This window comes from Herpailurus yagouaroundi, unplaced genomic scaffold (assembly GCF_014898765.1).
Source record: "Herpailurus yagouaroundi ecotype Mexico unplaced genomic scaffold, PumYag 187, whole genome shotgun sequence".
NCBI classification, from domain to species: Eukaryota; Metazoa; Chordata; class Mammalia; order Carnivora; family Felidae; genus Herpailurus; species Herpailurus yagouaroundi.
Window position 1 is genome coordinate 2,457,868 of NW_024412418.1, and position 19,938 is coordinate 2,477,805.

Genomic DNA, 19,938 nt, shown 5'->3' on the forward strand with positions numbered 1-19,938 from the left:
AGAGACAGTGTCTTATAAGAGACAGTGTTTGGCTGCAGCCGACATTGTGACTTCAGAAATCTGAGAGAGCCCACTACATAATGGGCAGTTTTCTGGATGCATGGTCACCTGATATCTCAAGATCGGGTGTTCCATTGTTAATGGGGGCCAGTAACACACCAGGATTTGCTATGCAAAAGGCATACAATTTTGCACTGCACATGGCACGATATGGCTTCAGAACCCCAGGAGTCTGCATTGTGATTCTCCCACTTGTGTTTGCCATAAACGCCACATGGTATCTTTTTAAAAAATGTTTAATTATTTATGTATTTAGAGAGTGCATTCGAATAAGAGTGGGGGAGGGGCAGAGGGAGAGGGAGAGAAAGAATCCTAGGCAGGCTCCACGCTGAGCGTGGTCGATCCCATGACCGTGAGGTCACGACCTGAGCTGATATCAAGAGTTGGATAGCTAACCGATTGAACCGGCCAGGCACTCCGACTCCACACGGTATCTTTGCCCTCATCTGACACTTGTGATATAGAGTCAGCCAGGAGGATGCACCATCCAAGTGACAGCACTGTTTTCCTTTGTTTGCTTTTGTTTCATTTTTCCATAACCAGAGTCTACAGAACCTTTATTTATTTATTTATTTATTTATTTATTTATTTAGAGAGCACATGAGAGCAAGAGCAGGGGAGGGACAGACTGAGAAGGAGAGAGAGAATCCCAAGCAGACTCCATGCTGTCAGTAAGGATCCCGATGCAGGGGATCAAACTTTGAGGGCTCAAACTCACAAACCCTGAGATCATGACTTGAGCTGAAACCAAGAGTCGGGGCACTTAACCGGCCAAGCCACCTTATTTTTTTTTTTTAAGTAATCTCTACATCCAATGTGGGGCTTGAACCCACAACCCCAAGATCAAGAGTCATACACTCTACTGAATGAGCCAGCCAGGAGCCCCTGCAGAACCTTTTTGTAATCTGAGCCTGATTTAAAGCCGGCACCTGTCACCCTATAAATGGGCTAAAGCAGTATACCCAGGTATGGACCATGCTACCTTCAGAAACCAAAGAGGCAGTGTATCTCCTTCTTCATAGTGAGGCACACAGGATTCAACAGTTTATCACTTACTTTGGGTGAGATGTCCTGGCACATCCCTGATTTAGTGGGCTGCTGATTCTTCATAGAGTCGATCTCCGTTGGCTACTTGTCGCTCCTCTGGCCTGATTAGCATGATGTCATTGACAGAGTGGATTGATGTGATGGTCAGCAGGATGCACAAACAGTCCAGACTTTTCCTATCTATATTGTATCAAACAGAGTGCTAATATAGTCTTGGGCAAAACTGAAAAAACATGCCATTGTCTAGTCCATGTGAGTTGAACGGCTTATGATGCCCTTTTCTAATAGTGGCACAAAAGAGCACATTAATCCAGTCAATGGCCGAATACCATGTACTTGGGGCAGTGCTGATTTACTCTAGCAAAGATACCACATGTGGCACTGTGGCTGCAACTGGGCCTACCACTCACTCGATTTGACTTGGCAGCTGTCAACTGCTGTCCTTCAGACTCACTAGCTTCCCACAGGGGTCAACTGATAAATTAAACGTATGTATGATAAGGCCTTTATTTCTATATTCTTCAGATCCTTAAGGGTCACATTTATTTATTTACTTACGTATTAAATTTTTTTTTTATTTGAGAGAGAGAGAGAGAGGGAGGGAGGGCGCACGACCTGGGAAGAGGGGCAGAGGGAAAGAAAGAGAGAATCTTAAGCAGGCTCCATGTTCAGTGTGGAGCCCAATGCAGGCTGGATCCCACCACCCTGGGATCATGACCTGAGCCGAATTCAAGAGTCAGACGCTCAACCGACCGAGCCACCCAGGGTCCCCACGCACTAATTTATTTTCGTGCCCCCTATACATCAATGAAAAATGGGGACAGGGTCCCCTAAAAACTTATAGTGCTGATGAGGTACAAGTTGGACTTCAGGATTTGATACGGGACACAGCACTAGTAAACATCCCTAGCTGCTGGCTGGGACACTCGGAGAACGTTCTGGAAGTGGTGCACACCAGAGGTAGACAGCCTTCTGTGACTCGGTCTGCAGTCACTTTTGTCCCTGACCACGTTTAGATGATCTGTCAGAAGCTAGGGAGACCCCCGGAGGAAAACAACAAAATCCAGGTGATACGTAGGTGATAATGCAATTTCTACTTTTTCATGTAAAATGCAAGGATGATGCCTAAGCCAGGCCGGCTAAGCTCCTGAATATACATACCATTAGTATTTGACTTCCAAGGCCTTTGGATCCTTCCTTTGTTAGTAAATGAGTCTGAGTGGAACTGCCTTAAAAAGGAGATGCCAGATGAAAAAGACCTCCTGACTCCTGAGGTCAGTTTCCATGCAGGTTGGTTTAGCAACAGGTCAATGGCAGCCTTTGTTTAGAAGGGGGTGCGCTAGTGGCTGCGTCCAGCAGGTGGCGACGTTGTACCAGGAAGTGGCTTTTCTGAGTGCTCCAGTTGCCTGTTTTTAACCCAAATTGGGATTTTCCTTTCTTCTTTGGAAGTTTTATATTATTTTTGCTGGAATATTCGGAGGGGACAGGGAAGTGGTTTGGCGACAGGCTATATGTCCAACACGAAGCAGTTCCTTAACAGGAGAATCATCCGTGGCACTTCGGAGATAGGAAGTCCATCATTCCACAACACATCAACTCTACAACAGCAATCATTGAATCCACTCAAAGTAACCATCCACAGGATCACTTCAGCTTTCCTTCCCCACCTCAATCTTGCCTAAACCCCATTACTTGAATTAGAGTGCCTTTCTTCCCATACAAGTGCAATGAAAAGCAAAGGTTCCATGCAGGAGCCCAGGGAAGCTCAGGGTGGTGATCGGGGGTCACGCTAGGGAGGATGGCGAAGGAGGAGAGAACGAACAGCTGTCAGTCTTTTTCCCTTCTTTCTTCTCGCTCCAAAGTCAGCACCTAAACCCTGGAGCTAGGTCCTCTCCCTGATGAGGCACCTCTCAGTGCCTGATGAGCATCAAGGCCCAGGGACCACTTTCTGCCCCTACGCAAGCTGCCTGAGCTCCACCAATCAGTCCTTGGGGCCTTTAATCACTCCTGTGCCCAGAACCTTTTCCTCTTCTGGGACAGGGTAGTTTGGTGATTTGGGCACCTGAGTGCAACAGGGCCATAAATTTGGGTCCTCCCTCCCGGATTCACACACGTGTATATGGACTTTGGTCCCCCTTGGGGGCGGGGTGAGCTCAGCTCCATCTCCAATGATTTCTCCAAAATCAGCTGAGGTTTTGGTAGAGAGGAAAAGCATCAGGGGTGAGGAGGGAGAGGAGAGTCACTATATGCTTCTAAATTTGTTTTCAGCAGCTGCCGGTGGTTTGGGTGGACCAAATAAACTTTTAATGTGTTAGTTGTTCCCAAAGCTAGTTGCAGTGAGCATCCTGGACAGAGTCCGGGGGTTGAGTGGACGCAGTGAAGGAACCGGAGAGACCTGGGGGCTGGCAAACACGTGACAAAGTCGGTCCCTGCTGGGTAAGGAGTGAGGGAGGTGAAGGCAAAAGAGACACAGCTCTGAAATGGGCTGCAGCCTGGAGGGAAACTGATCGGCTTGATGCTTCCTTCCCCTCATTCCTTTGGCCCACCACCCCAACTGTCCCATCCGGGGCTTTTCAGATCAGCACGTCTTCCTTTCCTTCTTCTCCTCCACCACCTCCTGCTCCTCCTTCTTTTTCGCCCCACACAGCCTTCTTTCTGGTGTACATGAAACCTCTCTCTCCTTTCCCTTATATGGACCTCAGTCATTGGTTTTCCAGTCCACCCTAAATCCAGGATGGTCTCACCTAGAGATCCTAAAGTTACCAGCAGTTAGGAGTTGGACATATCTTTTTGAGAAACACAGTTCAAGCCACTCCAGCTTCTTTTTCTGTTATGTCACTTAAATATCAATCTATTTCTTCCCACAGAGTCCTGGTTCATATTTCCCTATGTTTCTGGTCTCCTCTCTCGATTTCAGAAGTTCAGAGCTCATAAATACTATGAGGATAATTCAGTGGCATTATTCTGCTGACAGAATCCAGACTGATACTAAAGGTACGTACAGGGGCACCTGGGTAGCTCAGTTGGTTAGGCATCCAACTTTGGCTCAGGTAACGATCTCATGATCTCACGGTTGGGGAGTTCCAGCACTGCGTGGGGCTCTGTGCAGCCTGGAGCCTGCTTGGGATTCTGTGTCTCCTCTCTCTGCCCCTCCCCCACTCTTGCTGTCTCTTTCTCTCTCTCTCAAAAATAAACACTAATTTTTTTTTTAATTAAAAAAAAACTGATAACACAAAATGCTAGTGAGGATGTGAAGCGATGTGAACTCGCATTCACTGCCGGTGGGAATGCCAAACGGTCCGGCCACATTGGAAGATAGTTTGGCAGATACTTACAAAGTTAAACATAATTTTACCATACAGTCCAGTAATCACACTCTGAAGTATTTACCCAATGGAGTTGAGAACTTATGTTCACACAAACATTTGTACACAAATACTTACAGCAGCTTTATTCATATACACCAAACACTGAAGCAAAAGATATCTTTCAAAAGGTGAATGAATACACAACCTGTGGTATATCCATAGAACAGAATATTATCCAGTGGCAAAAAAATAAATGAGCTATCAAGCCACGAAAAGATGCAGAGGAACCTTAGTGGAATATTGTTCAGTGCAAGAAGTCAAGCTGAAAAGGCTACATACTATCTGATTCCACTTAAGTGACATTCTGGCAAAGGCAAACCTATAAAGACAGTAAAAGGATCAGTTATCACCACTGGTTCAGGGGAGTGGCAGGGTTGAGCAGCTGAAGCAGAGGGGACTTTTAGGCTGGTAAAATGATTCCGTATAATATCATAATGCTGGATACATGACATTATGCACTTGTTAAGACCCACAGAACATACAGCATGAAGAGTGAACCTTAATGTATGCAAATTTTAAAAGTCACTTGGGGGGGCGCCTGGGTGGCACAGTCGGTTAAGCGTCCGACTTCAGCCAGGTCACGATCTCGCGGTCCGGGAGTTCGAGCCCCGCGTTGGGCTCTGGGCTGATGGCTCAGAGCCTGGAGCCTGTTTCCGATTCTGTGTCTCCCTCTCTCTCTGCCCCTCCCCCGTTCATGCTCTGTCTGTCTCTGTCGCAAAAATAAATAAATGTTGAAAAAAAATTAAAAAAAAAAATAATAAAAGTCACTTAGGTTGAGCGATGAAAGAATGGAGACTTTGACAAGAGAATCTAACTGCACTACAAATGTACAAAAACACCTCACTGAAGGGCGTGGCAGGAAAGGTGCTGACCCCAGGAACTTTGGAAGTGAGCCTGTAAGACTAAACACACACTGTACTCACTTTTTCCTGTCCTGCTGCAGGTGAACAACTCTGATACCGCTATGCATGAAAACTGAATTAAGCAATTAAGTAAATGGGTGGGGGATGGCAGGAGCCACGTTTCTCACTGTTGGACTAGGTCATTCATAGATGACCAAGGCAGGAGGCAAAAATGATCCAGGTGGTACTGGGGTTGGAGACATCGGTAAGAATGTTTAACTTACTGTACATACAGGCAGTTACATATAGAAATGTTTGTAGAAAGGCACCTGGGGGGCTCAGTTGGTTGAGCGTCTGACTTTGGCTCAGGTCATGATCTCACACGGCATGAGTTCGAGCCCCACGTTGGGCTCTGTGCTAACAACTCAGAGCCTGGAGCCTGCTTCAGATTCTGTGTCTCCTTCTCTCTCTGTGTCCCTCCCCAACTCATACTCTGTCTCTTTCTCTCAAAAATGAATAAACATTAAAAAAATTGTCTTAAAGAAATGTTTGTAGATATGCATATATGCAGTGGTTCCTCCCACCCTTCATCTGCAGGGTATATATCCCACGATCCCCTAGGGGACGGTACCAAACCCTATATAGATACGCTTTTTCCCGTACACACCTACCTATGATAAAGTTTAATTTATAAATTAGGCACAGTAAGAGATTAACAATAACTGATAATAGAATAGAATAATTATAACAATGTACTATAATAAAAGCTATGTAAAGATTGTCTATCCTTCAAAATACCTTATTGTACTGTACTCTTCCCTCTTCTCATTATGATGATGTAAAATGCCTACGTGAGGAGACGAAGGGAGGTGGATGGCATAGGCATTGTGATGCAGCATTAGGCTACCATTGACCTTCTGGCGATAAGTCAGAAGGAAGATCATTGGCTTCTTGACTGCCGTTGACCCCAGGTAACTGAAGCCCCAGAAAGTGAAACCAAGAATAAGCTGGGGAGCCTGACTATACAGGAGTTAATATGCACACACATATTCCTTTGCTTTGTCTGCTGAGCGGGCGTAGAAGAAATAATACCCCACTTGCAAAAGCATACCTAGTGCCCAGATCTTGATTTCAAATACACTTCTCCAATAAAAGTAACCAAAGGCTCATAGGAGAAATGGCTGATGATGCGACTGGGTCAGGTAATACACAAGAGGAGCCCAGAGCATATCGTAGGACCACAACATAAGAAAGTGCTTAGAAAACCCAGGAAACAAACACAACACACTCTTGGGAATATGTCAAAGAGGGCACCAGAGCCAAATGAAAGTGCTCCCAATGACCAAAGCAGGAACAATCTGAGAAATACAACAAAGTAATTTGGATTATAACTCAACATGTATCTATGAGTCCACACTGGTACAATAAATAGGAAAGAAGAAGCAAATCTCCCATGCTGAATAAATTATGTAGAGACTCCAGGAGTTCCCTACATAAGGAAGAGACAAAGGATGCCCCACTCCTTAGGTGTGGGCTGTGAATAAAACTTCCTTCCAAAAAGTACATTATAGAAAGGAAGGGAAAGGAGTAAATTTACAGTAGAGAAACCTGATAAACATTATCTTGGCCAGGGTATCAAAGGCAACACCAAATCATAACTCAGGTGGATACTATGTACCCTTGATACAATATAGTGAAAAAGTACTTCGCCCCACTGGTTTTATTCTCCAAACCCCACAACCACAGCCTAATTACCAGACAAATTCCAATAGAAGGACATCCCACAAAAATACCTGACCAGTACTCTTACTAACTGTCAAGGTCACTGGTCAAAGCCCGAGAACCTGCACAGCCACAAGGAAGGAGCCTTAGGAGACATAACAACTAAATGCAACACACAAATGATCCTAAAACAAAAAAGGTCATTAGGTAAAAACTAAGGGCATACGAATAAAGTAATATGATCTTTCAGATAGTCTCTTTGCCCTAATAGCCTATAAAAAGAGTGGATATTACCCTGTGAGTTTCAGAACACAAATATCCTTAGTTTCAGTAATACGAGGATTTTGGAAATTCTAAAGATTTTGTTTGAAATTATTTCCAATCAAGCATTTAGTTCCTTACTTAAGATTAACAGCAGCCCTAAGTTGTGCTACTGACGGACCCACACGTTTTCTAAGCACTTACTTGCCTCTTCCAGACACTGGGGATAATGAGATGAACACTCATAATTGAATGTCCTTCCTTCAAGCAACTGAACTTACAGGAAGACACAGAAATGGGGAGGAAAACCCCACAGCAGTTACACTAGAGTTAGTGTCATAATCTCATCGTCGTTCATGTTACTTGACTTTAAAATAGGGATAATGGCCCACCTGTTAGGATTAGTCTTCACGTGCTTAGAAAAGTGGTTAAAGCTTAAACAAACTTAAAGCTAGTAAACAAACTAATTCTCACCATCCTCAATCCTCATCGCTCACCATTTCTACATCTTGCGGACTTACGCATACTTCTGTATACCACTGTCTGTGTTTTTCCTTAATATCAAGGAGGATGGATTCCAGAGTAGAGCCAAATTCAATGACATGAGATGATAACCCAATTTCGTTATCACAAGTGAAGCCAGCAGTATGCATGGCCACCAGTGAACCTTCTGAATCAAGCACTGGGGAGCCAGAAGCCCCAAAGTAAAAAGAGGTGTCATAGGTAATCACATCAGGGCTGTGAGCTATTTCCTCGAAGGTTTTTCGAGTGCACATATGGATGTATTGCATCCCATAACTACAACCCTCTCCCTTTCCAGCCTGAAGACATTCCTCATATTTCTTTTTTCGCTGGCCCTGAGAGATCACTGTACAAGCATCACTAGACTTTTCCTCTCCATTTGGATGGCCAATGATGTATATCAACCCAGTAGATGGTGCACGAGCAATTCTACTATAGAGTCCCAAAGGTACTTGTTGTCCGTTTGCCTTCAGTTTCAGAACAGCATAATCAAGGGTGGCATCAGATATCTCAAACCACGGTTCAAGGAAAAAGCAGTTCTCATCTTTCTCGGGGAAGCTGTTATAACAAAATGTCACCCTTGCGCATTGACCAATCACGTCTGCCCACTTACTTGGCTCTATTCCTTTCCCCATGAAGTCACTTACTACGTGTCGACAGGTGAAAATGAACAACTCTTTGAAAACATAGCAGGTGGCACAACCCTTATTTCCATTGTTGTCCCATGACAGGTACCCCACTGAGTTACCGACAAGAGAAAGAAAGTTGTGCACTCTGATCGGGGTGGAGTTTCTCGTCATTTTCCCAAACTTTACTTTGAGTAATTTAAATAATGAGGTTTTGCTCTTTTTACTTTTCATTTCTTTCTTGAAGTTTTCTCTGATTTTTTCGCTTTCTCTTTTCAAACTGGGGTACTGAGCCACAATTTCTTCTCTCAGCACACTGGTGTTTCCTTTCTCTGATTCCGACTTTTGAGCGGCTACTGCCCTGGAGCTCATTCCTTTCTCTACCTCAACCTCAAAGAGCTTGCCTTCCAGGTCGTCCACGGTCTGTGTGCTTTCTAGAATGGAGTCCAGGTTTCTGATGAGCCTCCAATCCTCTTTCTCCAGAAAGGAGAGAAACCTGCCATCCTTGCACAGAGCATCCTTGATGGTTTCTCCTCTGAAAGCATAGACGCAGAGTTTGCACCCTTCTTTGTGAAGCTGCCTGCGTTTGACGATCCTTTTCTTTCTCTTCCCGATTGCGTGAATATAAAATTTGACACAGTCAGCGGATGCCTTTTCATGCCGGCCAAATACCTGGTTCCCTTCTTTCTGCTTACTTCTACTTCGGACAAATGTGATTTGTACATGGCAGCTCTCGGGGAAACAACTGAGGGGCATTCCAAGATTTATGTACCCTTCAATTCCTTCTTTGCCAACCGCCAGCATTTCTTTGCCCTGCTGAGTTTCTATCTCCTCCTTGACAGCCTTGAGAGTGTTGAGGGCCGCATAGAAGCTCTTCTCTTCACTATGTGTGAGCTTGTGTTTCCTGGGGTTTACAGCCAAGGTAATGTAAATTGTCTTGTTGGGGGGCACAGTCTGGTCTTTGGGTCCTAGTGCCTGGATGTTAGTTATATCTTTTGGACCTTTTTTAGAGCCCCTCTTCATTGGAGAAATACTGGAATGACTCTCTTGTTCTTTATTGACCTAAAAATAAATGTGAAATATTTTAAAACTCCGATTACAACCTTACACAAGGAGGGTTAATCAAATAGCAGAAATTTAATGAAAAATTAAGAGCATTTGATTTCTGTATCTAAATGATACGTGTTCTATGCATCGGGGCCTAGGGGTCAACAGACACAAGTTTATATGGCAGCAATGCTACTTGCTGATAATGGGAATGACAATGGCAGGATTGTTGTAAAGATTCAATGTAATGTCATGTGTGACAATACCTAACACAATGACCAGCACATTAATGCGTTAACTTTTATTTTCCTTTCGTGATGCTGCTAATATTCTGGATCAGGAGAAAAAAAAAAAAAAAGGAACATAAGGTAATATAACTTTACTCTGCACATAACATACAAACTCTCAAAGACCATCTCTTCAGCCCCATCCTGTCGGAAACATCCTTGTCACACACCCTATGGGGACGGTGTAATGGATTTCCAAAGATTCCTGGGCAGATACAGACATTTTCAAAGAGGGAACAATAGGGTGCCTGGGTGGCTCAGTTGGTGAAGTGTCCAACTCTTGATCTCAGCTCAGGTCTTGATCTCACAGTTTTGAGGTCGAGCTGTGCATTGGTGTGGAGCCTACTTAAAATTTTTTTTAAAAATATAAAAACGAGGGACATCTGGGTGGCTCAGTTAAGTGTCCGACTTTGGCTCAAGTCATGGTTTCACAGGTCATGAATTCGAGTCCTGCACTGGATTCTGCTGTCAGCACTGAGTCTGCTTCAGATCCTCTGTCCCCCTCTCTCTGCCCCTCTCTAGCTCACACACTCTCTCTTTCTCTCTCAAAAAGAAACATTTAAAAAATAAATAAATAAAATAAAGAATTTAAGAAAGGGAACTGGGTAGTATGTGGCTATTAGCTCACTCTGTCATGAAGTAGAACCAAAAGAAACATAACTAGGCTTGTCTTGGCTTCCCTAGATATTTGGATATTCTAGCTACAACCAGGATAAAAGAAAACAAATGAAAGCTTTTATGTTGCATCCCCAAATTCTCAAAATTCTCAGCCTTCTTCTTGATAATTTCAAGGAGCATTTCAGACTCAGGATAGAATATGATGGTTTGATATGATCACAGAGCCCTGTTATTAGAAAGAGCCCTGACTTAATGTCAATAAATGTAAGTCCAAGTCTTCACCCCACTTCTGTCTCAAGCAAGAAGTCATTTCTCTCTCCCCATAAACATAATAAAATCCTCCCTCCCTCCCTAACAGGGTTATGATAAGCATTATTATGTTTTACTTTTTTTTTTTTTTTTTTTTTTTTTGAGAGAGAGAGACCATGTGAGCAAGGGAGAGAGAGAAAGAATCTCAAGCAGGCTCCAGGCCTAGCACGGAGCCTGATGCAGGGCTTGAACTCATGACTGTGAGTTCATGACCTAAGCTGAAATCACGAGTGGGATGCTCAACTGAGCCACCCAGGTGCCTGGAGGATCATTATTTTAAAATGTGTTTTAGGGGCGCCTGGGTGGCGCAGTCGGTTAAGCGTCCGACTTCAGCCAGGTCACGATCTCGCGGTCCGTGAGTTCGAGCCCCGCATCAGGCTCTGGGCTGATGGCTCGGAGCCTGGAGCCTGTTTCCGATTCTGTGTCTCCCTCTCTCTCTGCCCCTCCCCCGTTCATGCTCTGTCTCTCTCTGTCCCAAAAATAAATAAACGTTGAAAAAAAAAATTTTTAATGTGTTTTGTAGACCAGAATGCACAATATAAATGTAGGTTATTGTTGTGCTCAAATACATGAGCCATATTTGGGATAGCATATAGTTTCATGCTATGAAATGGTGTTAATGTTTTTATTCCATAGTTGACTATAATACATGATATTGTACTTTTTGTTGTTGTTGTTCAGGAAGTGTTACAATAGTTTTTACCAAAGGCTGCTTTGATATGGCCAAGATTTATATTAAAACTGGGGTGCCTGGGTGGCTTAATAGGTTGAGCATTTGACTCTTGATTTGGGCTCAAGTCAAGCGTCTGACTCTTGATTTGGGCTCAGGTCATGATCTCAGGGTTCATGAGTTTGAGCCCCACATTAGGCTCCAGGCTAATGGTGCACAACCGGCTTGGGATTCTCTCTCTCTACCTCTCTGTCCCTCCCTCACTCACTCTCTCTCAAAATAAATAAATAAAATTTAAAAAAACTATACTAAAACTATAAAATAGAACAAATGGATAAGAAAGATTAAAAAAAATTTTTTTAATGTTTTATTTACTTTTGAGAGAGAGAGAGAGAGAGACAGAGTACGAGCAGGGCAGGGGCAGAGAGAGAGAAGGAGACACAGAATCCGAAGCAGGCTCCAGGCTCTGAGCTGTCAGCACAGAGCTGGACACGGGGCTTCAACCCACAAACCATGAGATCATGACCTGAGCTGAAGTCAGATGCTTAACCGACTGAGCCACCCAGGTGCCCCAAGAAAGATTTTAACTTAATATCCTCAACCTACCATGAGGTAATTTCTTGGAAGAGAGAACTATGGCACCCAGTGTCAAGGAGAGCTGTGTCTCGTATCGGTATATTCCATAAATAATATTTACAAACATACCTGATGAAAATAGTGATCAATTTTCATATTACGCTTTTCATCAAATGCGATCTTCTGTGACCTGCGCTTTGTAGGGCTCATGGTGGCTTAAAGATGAATCGACAGTTCAGCCAAAACACTAGTTTCCCAAAGGTTCAAGAGTTGTGTCTTCAGAGCTGTGTTCATTGTATAGAGGATAATGTTAACAGGGACCCCACATCCCACGCTTCTCCCCTGGGCTCTAGCACCCTCTCTTCAAAGATGTTAACCTAGCAACAGACCCTTTACCAATGACTATAATCACCTCAACAATACAAGGTCCCTTCTATAGAGCACCGCACGTTAGATACCACACTAAATACTTTACAAAAATTATCTCTAATTGCCAATCCCCCCAGATACCGTGCAAAGCAGGTATATTTGCTTTTTGCAGATGAGGAACGTATAACTCAGATCAGGCAGGTGACCCTCAAGGCCAGAGCTACATGGCAGAGATGCAATTCAAACGCAGGTATAAATGCCTTACAGAAGGGTAGTTCTGCAGTTTGAGAATGCAGAAGTGTGTTCTAGTTCCACTGATGTCAAAATCTGGCCCCCACTTAAGGTGGGGGTAGCACAGGGATGGTGTAATTACAGAGGAATGGATGGGAAAAGGACCATAAAGACAAAATAATCTTGGAATGAGAGTTTACCTGGGAAGAGTCAGGAAGTTTCGTTGCTGCTCGTCTGTTGGTTTTGTCTGTCTGTTTGTTTAAAGGGGTATTTTTCCTTCTATCTTTCTTCTCATGACCCCACAGAAGAGAATGAACAATGTAAATAAAACAGTGCAATTTTCATTAGTAGTAAATAGAACAAAAGCCATAGAGGGCAAAAGCCCTCTGTTTTCAGTATCCCAACATGTACCATGATGCCGGCACGTGGTGAGCTCTCAATACAGACACATTTATAAAGATCCAATGAAGGAATGGAGTCTGCACATGATATGCTATGCCCTATCCTAAGAGCTCTTTATAAATGATCTCATTTAATTCTCCCAACTCTGTGAGATAGGCATTCTTAGTTCTATTTTGTGAATAAAAATCTTGAGATCCGGAGAGACTAAACTATTTACTCAAGGTTACAAAGCTCCAGCATACTTTTGATTACGAACATTTCAAATAGGAACGAGAACAAAAAAAGAGAATAGTATAATGATTGATTTGGGCTCAAGTCAAGCGTCTGACTCTTGATTTGGGCTCAGGTCATGATCTCATATGCCTAGTGATTGTTCATTTTTTGCGAAATTTGCATCATCTTTTTATTTTACAAGATTATTTTACACTTAGATACATCGTGACATTTTATCCCTAATTATCTCTTTCCAGCTCTACAAATGAAGAACTTTTTCTTGTATAATTACAATACTGATTTGGTTAGACCAAGATCCAACTGGGGTACACAAGCCTGTCTTTAATTGTGTCTCTTGGGGTGCCTGGCCGGCTCAGTCGGAAAAGCATGCAACTCAATCTCGGGGTCGTAAGTTCGAGCCCCATGTTGGGTGTAGAGATTACTTAAAAATAGAAACTTAAATAAAACCCAGGCTGCCTGGGTGGCTCAGTTGGTTAAACGTCCGACTTCGGCTCAGGTCACTATCTTGTGGTTTGTGGGTTCCAGCCCAGCAATCAGGCTCTGTGCTGCCAGCTCAGCTGGGTTCCTGCTCGTTGTTTAACTTATGCTCTAGCCTGTCTGTTTCTTGTCAAGTGGAAGTTCTCAAAGACTGTGCCCTTAACCATTTCACTGTGGAGCAGGAGCCTGGGCTTCATTCTTTACTGGTAATGAGCTACCCAGGAAACTCCAGCGTCTCTGAACCTAACTCTCCTATTTGTAAAACGAGGCCATAATTCTTTTTTTTTCAACGTTTATTTATTTTTGGGACAGAGAGAGACAGAGCATGAACGGGGGAGGGGCAGAGAGAGAGGGAGACACAGAATCGGAAACAGGCTCCAGGCTCTGAGCCATCAGCCCAGAGCCTGACGCGGGGCTCGAACTCACGGACCGCGAGATCGTGACCTGGCTGAAGTCGGACGCTTAACCGACTGCGCCACCCAGGCGCCCCGAGGCCATAATTCTAAATGAGGTAAAGAATATGAAGTTGCTGCATCAATGTTAGTTTTTATAAGACCACCTGGATTCAAATATCTGGTTACCACTTACTAGCTGCATGACCTTGGGCCTACTAATTAAGCACTGTCTATCTCCTTGTCCACATCTCTAAGACGGGAGGAGTGGTGGAATCTGTCTCTCTGCTTGTGGAGATTAAAAAATACAATTCATATAAAGCCTTTAGAACAGTTCCTGGAACATAACAGGCTGCCCAGTAAATATTACTACTATCACTATTATCAATATCAATATACTTACCACAATTGTTAAACTGCAGAGAACCTGGGGAAACAGAAACAGATACATATCATGGAGCAGTGGGGCTATGTTGTAAGATCCTTGAAGGCAAGAACTTACTGCCCAATAGTTAAGAGAATCTGGGAGTTCAGTGTGCTGTTGAGGATGACCCGAACTGGCGGACTTTGAGACAGGACCCAGGTGATTTAGGAGTGATTATTACATATGGACCAAAAGAAAAAAAAAAAAAAAATATATATATATATATATATACACATATGTGTATATATAAAGTGGACAGAAAGAAACATGACTTTTGAACTATACGGGGGTGAACTGGAGCATTCACAGTGGAAAGAGACAAGAGGTTAAGAAAACACCCCAATATCCACCTCCTGCCCCCAACATCATTTCCAGTATCCAGCTGGAACCATATTACAGCAAATGTGAAGTGTCCTTAGCTAGCTCTCATACTCCAGCCCGGTCTTAGAGTTGGAGAAGGCTCTGCTGACCTGAACGACTTGCCCAATGTCCCCCAGGTAAGGTGATTAAGAAAGACAGGGACATCTCCTGCCCACCCAGAGGCTCTCTCTTGGAATTCTTCCCGCACTCCTCTCTCTCTTTCGCTCTCCCTCGCTCGCCCCATCTGCCTCCCCTCTCCTCCAGCTTCCTCCCCTCCCCATCTCCTCTGTCCCCTTCACGAACTCCTCCTCCCCCCTCCCCCTTTACCCTAGAGCAAGTGCACAGATCTGAGCCAGACAAGAGGGATCGATCGGGTCTCGGCTGACCCTAGGCCACCACCCCGCTCCCCGCCCCCTCCCGCACAGGGAGTGACCAGCAGCCGCCACGGAAATAAAAGCCTCCCCCGCGCTCCGCGCGTGGGCGGCTGTGTCCCGCCCAGACCTGCAGGCGCGCGTGCGCTTCCGCTTTCCTGCCCCTCCGCAGGCCTCCGGCACTCGAATCCAGCGCCCTTCCATGATCGGTGCTTATTGGAGGAAACCTAGGCCTAGGAGCTTCGGCTGGAAGCCCGCCGGGGAGGGGCGCCAGGGATAGCTCGGCGGGCTGTACCCGCGGGAGGCAGGGCTGAGGTTCTAGAACTTTTCCCGCCTTTCGCGACCCGCTGCTCCGCCCACTGCTGGGTTCCTTCCTCTTTTATATCCGCCCGGCTTCTACCAGCCTCTGCCTCTGCCTGCACCTACCTCTTTCCACCGCCGTCTCTGCGTCTTCGCTTCTTTGGACACCCCGGAAACGGGCCTGGCTGTTGGGGGTGGGGGCCCCCAGAATAAACTATTAGAAAGCGTGTTTGTGTCAGTCCTTCCAGCCTGTAACGAAACCTTCCGAACTTCATCCCCACTGCCAGTGGAGGGGCCAGACTTAGGGGAGTCAGAGCCTATTCTCTTCCCTATGAACTTTTCTCTGACACAAGTACAGCCACAACTGACGGCGGTAGAGACCAATTGTATTGTTAATAAGGCGGATTTTCAAGCGTAGACCTTCTAAAGTTTAGGCCAGATAATCACGAGGATTCCTTAAAAGATTTCTTTACTCCCAGGGACAAAATAAGCTCAGCCCTTGGGGGACCTTCAACAAAAAGCAAGCTGGGGCTGAACCTCACGCAAGATCCGCTGTTCTCACCTTTGAGTTCAGAGAGCGCCGGAGAGAAAGTTAATGGGACCTCAGGACTACACGGATCCGGAGTTGTGGCAGCAGAAACTGACTAGGTGTTTGCTGGGGCTTCCAAGGATGTCAAATGCTGGCTCCCAGAAATCTCAGCAGAACTGTTGATAAGACAAAGCTAAGCTTACTGCTTCTTGAGGTTTTGGGAAGAAATAGCTTCACAGAACTTTGGTAGCATTTCAGAAGGAGGAGAGCAAGGTTGGGCTATTTATTGAGATTTTGACGTCTGGTTTAAATCAGGTCTTTAATGTGGGGAATTGGTTAGGATTGAGTAAGCACTGGGTGACAGTTTAGAATTGGTGGGTAACAAGGCAAGGATTTTCAAGGTTTGGGATGCCAACTGTACTTTGATGATTTCAACTGAAGAGTGCTTGGGTCTTTGAGGAAGTTCCTGGAATAAACAATAAAGATATTTGCAACTTTCATGTCCCTGGGCAAAACTTTGCTGGGAGAGTAAATTTATTTTGATGAAAACAGTAGATAAATCATATTAATGTAGTTGGCAAGCTATGTGAATGTAGATGGCTTCAGTGCTCTTAATGATGAACACGATTGGGGCGCCTGGGTGGCGCAGTCGGTTGGGCGTCCGACTTCAGCCAGGTCAGGATCTCGCGGTCCGTGAGTTCGAGCCCCGCGTCGGGCTCTGGGCTGATGGCTCAGAGCCTGGAGCCTGTTTCTGATTCTGTGTCTCCCTCTCTCTCTGCCCCTCCCCCGTTCATGCTTTGTCTCTCTCTGTCCCAAAAATAAATAAACGTTGAAAAAAAATTTAAAAAAAAATGATGAACACGATGGAGAACATAGTCACCACGTGTCACTTATTTTACCCTGGAAAGCAGCTCAGGTCACTCAGGAAAACACATTTGACATGGTTGTTACACACAGAATTCAGACACGGAGAGGCTGAACTTATTAGAGAACATTTTCATAACGTTAACGTTGGGTCTTATAAAACACATCAGTTTTTAAAATTAGAACATGCTCTCCCCTTGGGCACTGCAGAAGAAATGCACTTTTTTTTTTTTTTTTTTTACGTTTCCAGGGACAAACCTCAGTCCTTTCAGGATATGATACTATCCAGCCGTATGGGTTTTTTATGCCCCATCTCTCCCAGCCTGAAATTTTTCTGTATCGTGTCCCTGTCAGTGAATTTTCTCAAACCTCTAAATCAGCTCCATGACCAAAGAGGTGACTCACCGAATAAAAGAGTTCGTCCCAAATTCCGCCGTCAGTCACCAGTCACTCACAGGAACTTGCGACTTTGGGGTGATCTTTGCCTCCAGCCAGGAATTCCGCCTTCGGGGCAAAAATGGTCTCTGGGCAAGTGGTCTCTGCCCTTCTGGCCAATGAACGAGAGGTCCCGAGTCCCTTTGGTCTCATTGGGCAGCAGCTCTCTTACTGCGGAAGCCTATTGGTCGCGCTCTAGCCTCCCCGTGGAGGGCGCGAAAGTGTGTGAACGATGCGCGGCCAATGAGCGTCCGCAAGCCTGGCAGGGTTCTGGGGCGCGGGAGTCTGCGCACCCTCCCTCCGTAAGCGTTCCTAGTCGCGGTGAGCTAGATCTGCCTCACTGCCGTCACTGCCGGCTTCATCCTCCTCCTTTCCCTAGCCCCAAATCCTCGAGACATTCCCTGGGGAGGGGAGGAGGGGCTTAAGAGGGCGCGGGGCGGGAGGCAGGACGCTGGGCGCGAGCCACTGAGGCGGCCCCAGGCCTGTGCTAGGGAACCCGCAGTGGAAGTGGGTGGGTGGAAACGCGGCTTCCGGATGCACAGCTGTCCCCTCCTGCATATCCTGTTGGGGGTGGAGGCCGAGGCACTAGCCAGGGTTCTGCAGCTTGTCACAAGCTCCAGCGCGCTGGACTAGCTGCTGGTGGGTGAAGAGGCGGGGGACTTGGGCGGCTCTGGCTGGCATTCCCAGCAGACGGGACAGGTCCCAAGACTATGACAGTCAGGAAGAAGCTGCGAATGGAGTTGGAGTGAACGACTTTGTCGTAAATCAATTCTCTAAACGTCCATCCATCTATATATGCAGGAGTTTACAATCTTGATGAAGAAAACGGTATGGACTTTGGGAATATGAATCTCAGAGCTGACAGCTTCAGTAGGGTAGGGCTTGTAGACAGCCTGCTGTTTACGGATCTACCATCAAAAGCAGATGTGCACGTATTCCGTGCTGTATTTGAAAAGGAACCACGGTTACAACCGTGACAACTTTTCTGCAATTGACAGAGGAATAGATGATGTGTGCAGAAGGATAGTGTTGAAAAGTGTGTTAGTAACAACAATATATGTGATAATTTGGGGGAACTGGATTTAATGTGCATACAGTGCACCCAACGTAGCTTCAGTTACTGCTTCCTCTTCTGTGGGTTCTCTGGGGTTTGGTTGGAGTAGCTTTTTAAAAGCCAAAAAGAAACAGAAAACCCAGATTGTACGAAAGTTTCACCACTAAATATCTTCTCCGACTCATTACAAGTTTCTATGCTCCTGAGAGTAATGCATGCAGTGATCACCAAAGAATTAACTTTGGCCGATCCTTTTTTTTTTTTTTTTAAATTCATTGTAGATTCTGAAGAAGTAAAAACTTCAGTGACAAGCAAGAGGTGATAAAAATACGGAGTTGAAATTGCCCAACCGGATCTATCCGGTTTTGGAGAGCTATGCTGGTGACTTACCAACATTGACCAGCAACCTCCTGGTCCATTATTCCAGCTGACCGGTTAGCATTTGATGGGCTTTTGAGATATTGTCTGGAAACTAAGAAAGGGATCTGAACTATGAAGAAGAGTGATGTTGTCTTTTTTGGTATTATTGAAGCCACTGTATGTGCAGATACTATTGAGTAAGAAAACCTATAACGACAGAAAAATCTAGACAGTCCACTGAGAATGTATTTATGTAGATGTGAATCATTTTCTGTGTCTTTTTCTCTTTCCTTCCATTTTTTGCCTTTTGTACATTTCAGTGTTGAAACAAAGTAGTGACTTAGTAGGCAACAGGCTTAACAACACTTTCTAAAACATGGATGTTAAGAATTCAACATTTTGTTTCTATGAAATATTAGTGCACAAGAAGATAATGAAAAGTTGAAATATAAAATATGTTCCTATCTGTGCAATATCTGTGAAACTATACCTACTATGTGGCAAGATATCTATCACTTTTTTCTTAAGTATTTCTATTATTTTGTATAGTTTTAACAGTATTTTTAAAACATTTCTGGCTTGGGAAGTTATGTGTTGGCTTCTTGGGGAAAGGGCATAAAATAACAAATATTTCCTAAACCTTAGATATATTTGCAATAAAATATATTTTGCCTTAAGGTAATAGGAAAATAAACATTTTTTGGATGAAAGATTACTGTTACATTTTTTCCCCTTCATAATCCCTACATCTTTTGGTTACTGTATTTTTTTCTTCCAATTTCAGAAAAAAATGAAGTTGTACTTTCAAAGTTACAAAATAGAGCGAGTGAGCACTAAACCAAATAAAATTCACATTATCAAGACTAGAAACCAAAAAAAGTTTTAAAAAGCTATTTGACCATTAAACTTATTTATGAAAGCGTCCTCTTTTTTTTCTTTTGTCTGCTAAAGACCAGAGTTCTTATAATTACCAGAAAACTAAAAAAAAAAAAAAAAAAAAAGCTGTATTCCTTGTCAGTGCTTAATCAAATAGGCTATTTCTTAATTCCTAGATTATAGGTACAGAGGACAACTCTTTCCCATCACTAGCCCCAAAGAGTTTTTTCTTCCATAATTAACTTGCAGTCAGTACGTAGTTTGGGGGTGGGGGAAGGACCTTTCTCCTTGATGGGAAGGAATTA

At 44.4% G+C, this 19,938-nt stretch overlaps 1 protein-coding gene and 1 long non-coding RNA gene across 7 annotated transcripts; one reads left to right on the forward strand and one right to left on the reverse strand.

Annotated features, from left to right (window-relative positions):
• Positions 1-6,789: 6,789 nt before the first annotated feature.
• Positions 6,790-16,222, reverse strand: FAM111A (FAM111 trypsin like peptidase A). 6 transcript variants are annotated; one of them, XM_040495059.1, is made up of 6 exons: positions 16,078-16,222; positions 15,642-15,700; positions 14,464-14,487; positions 12,756-12,842; positions 12,085-12,239; positions 6,790-9,510 (listed from the first exon to the last, which is right to left on the reverse strand). In XM_040495059.1, the coding sequence occupies exons 5-6, from the start codon at positions 12,163-12,165 to the stop codon at positions 7,780-7,782; spliced, it is 1,812 nt and encodes a 603-aa protein (XP_040350993.1). In that variant the 5' UTR covers positions 12,166-12,239; positions 12,756-12,842; positions 14,464-14,487; positions 15,642-15,700; positions 16,078-16,222; the 3' UTR covers positions 6,790-7,779. The 6 variants fall into 6 exon arrangements, with proteins under 6 accessions (XP_040350993.1, XP_040350992.1, XP_040350991.1 ...); XM_040495058.1 differs by having other exon boundaries at positions 12,756-12,845; XM_040495057.1 differs by lacking the exon at positions 15,642-15,700.
• Positions 16,223-17,933: 1,711 nt separating this feature from the next.
• On the forward strand, positions 17,934-19,467 carry LOC121043384 (uncharacterized). Its single transcript, XR_005796820.1, has 2 exons — positions 17,934-18,171; positions 18,679-19,467. It is a non-coding gene; the product is annotated as an uncharacterized LOC121043384 (long non-coding RNA).
• Positions 19,468-19,938: the final 471 nt, after the last annotated feature.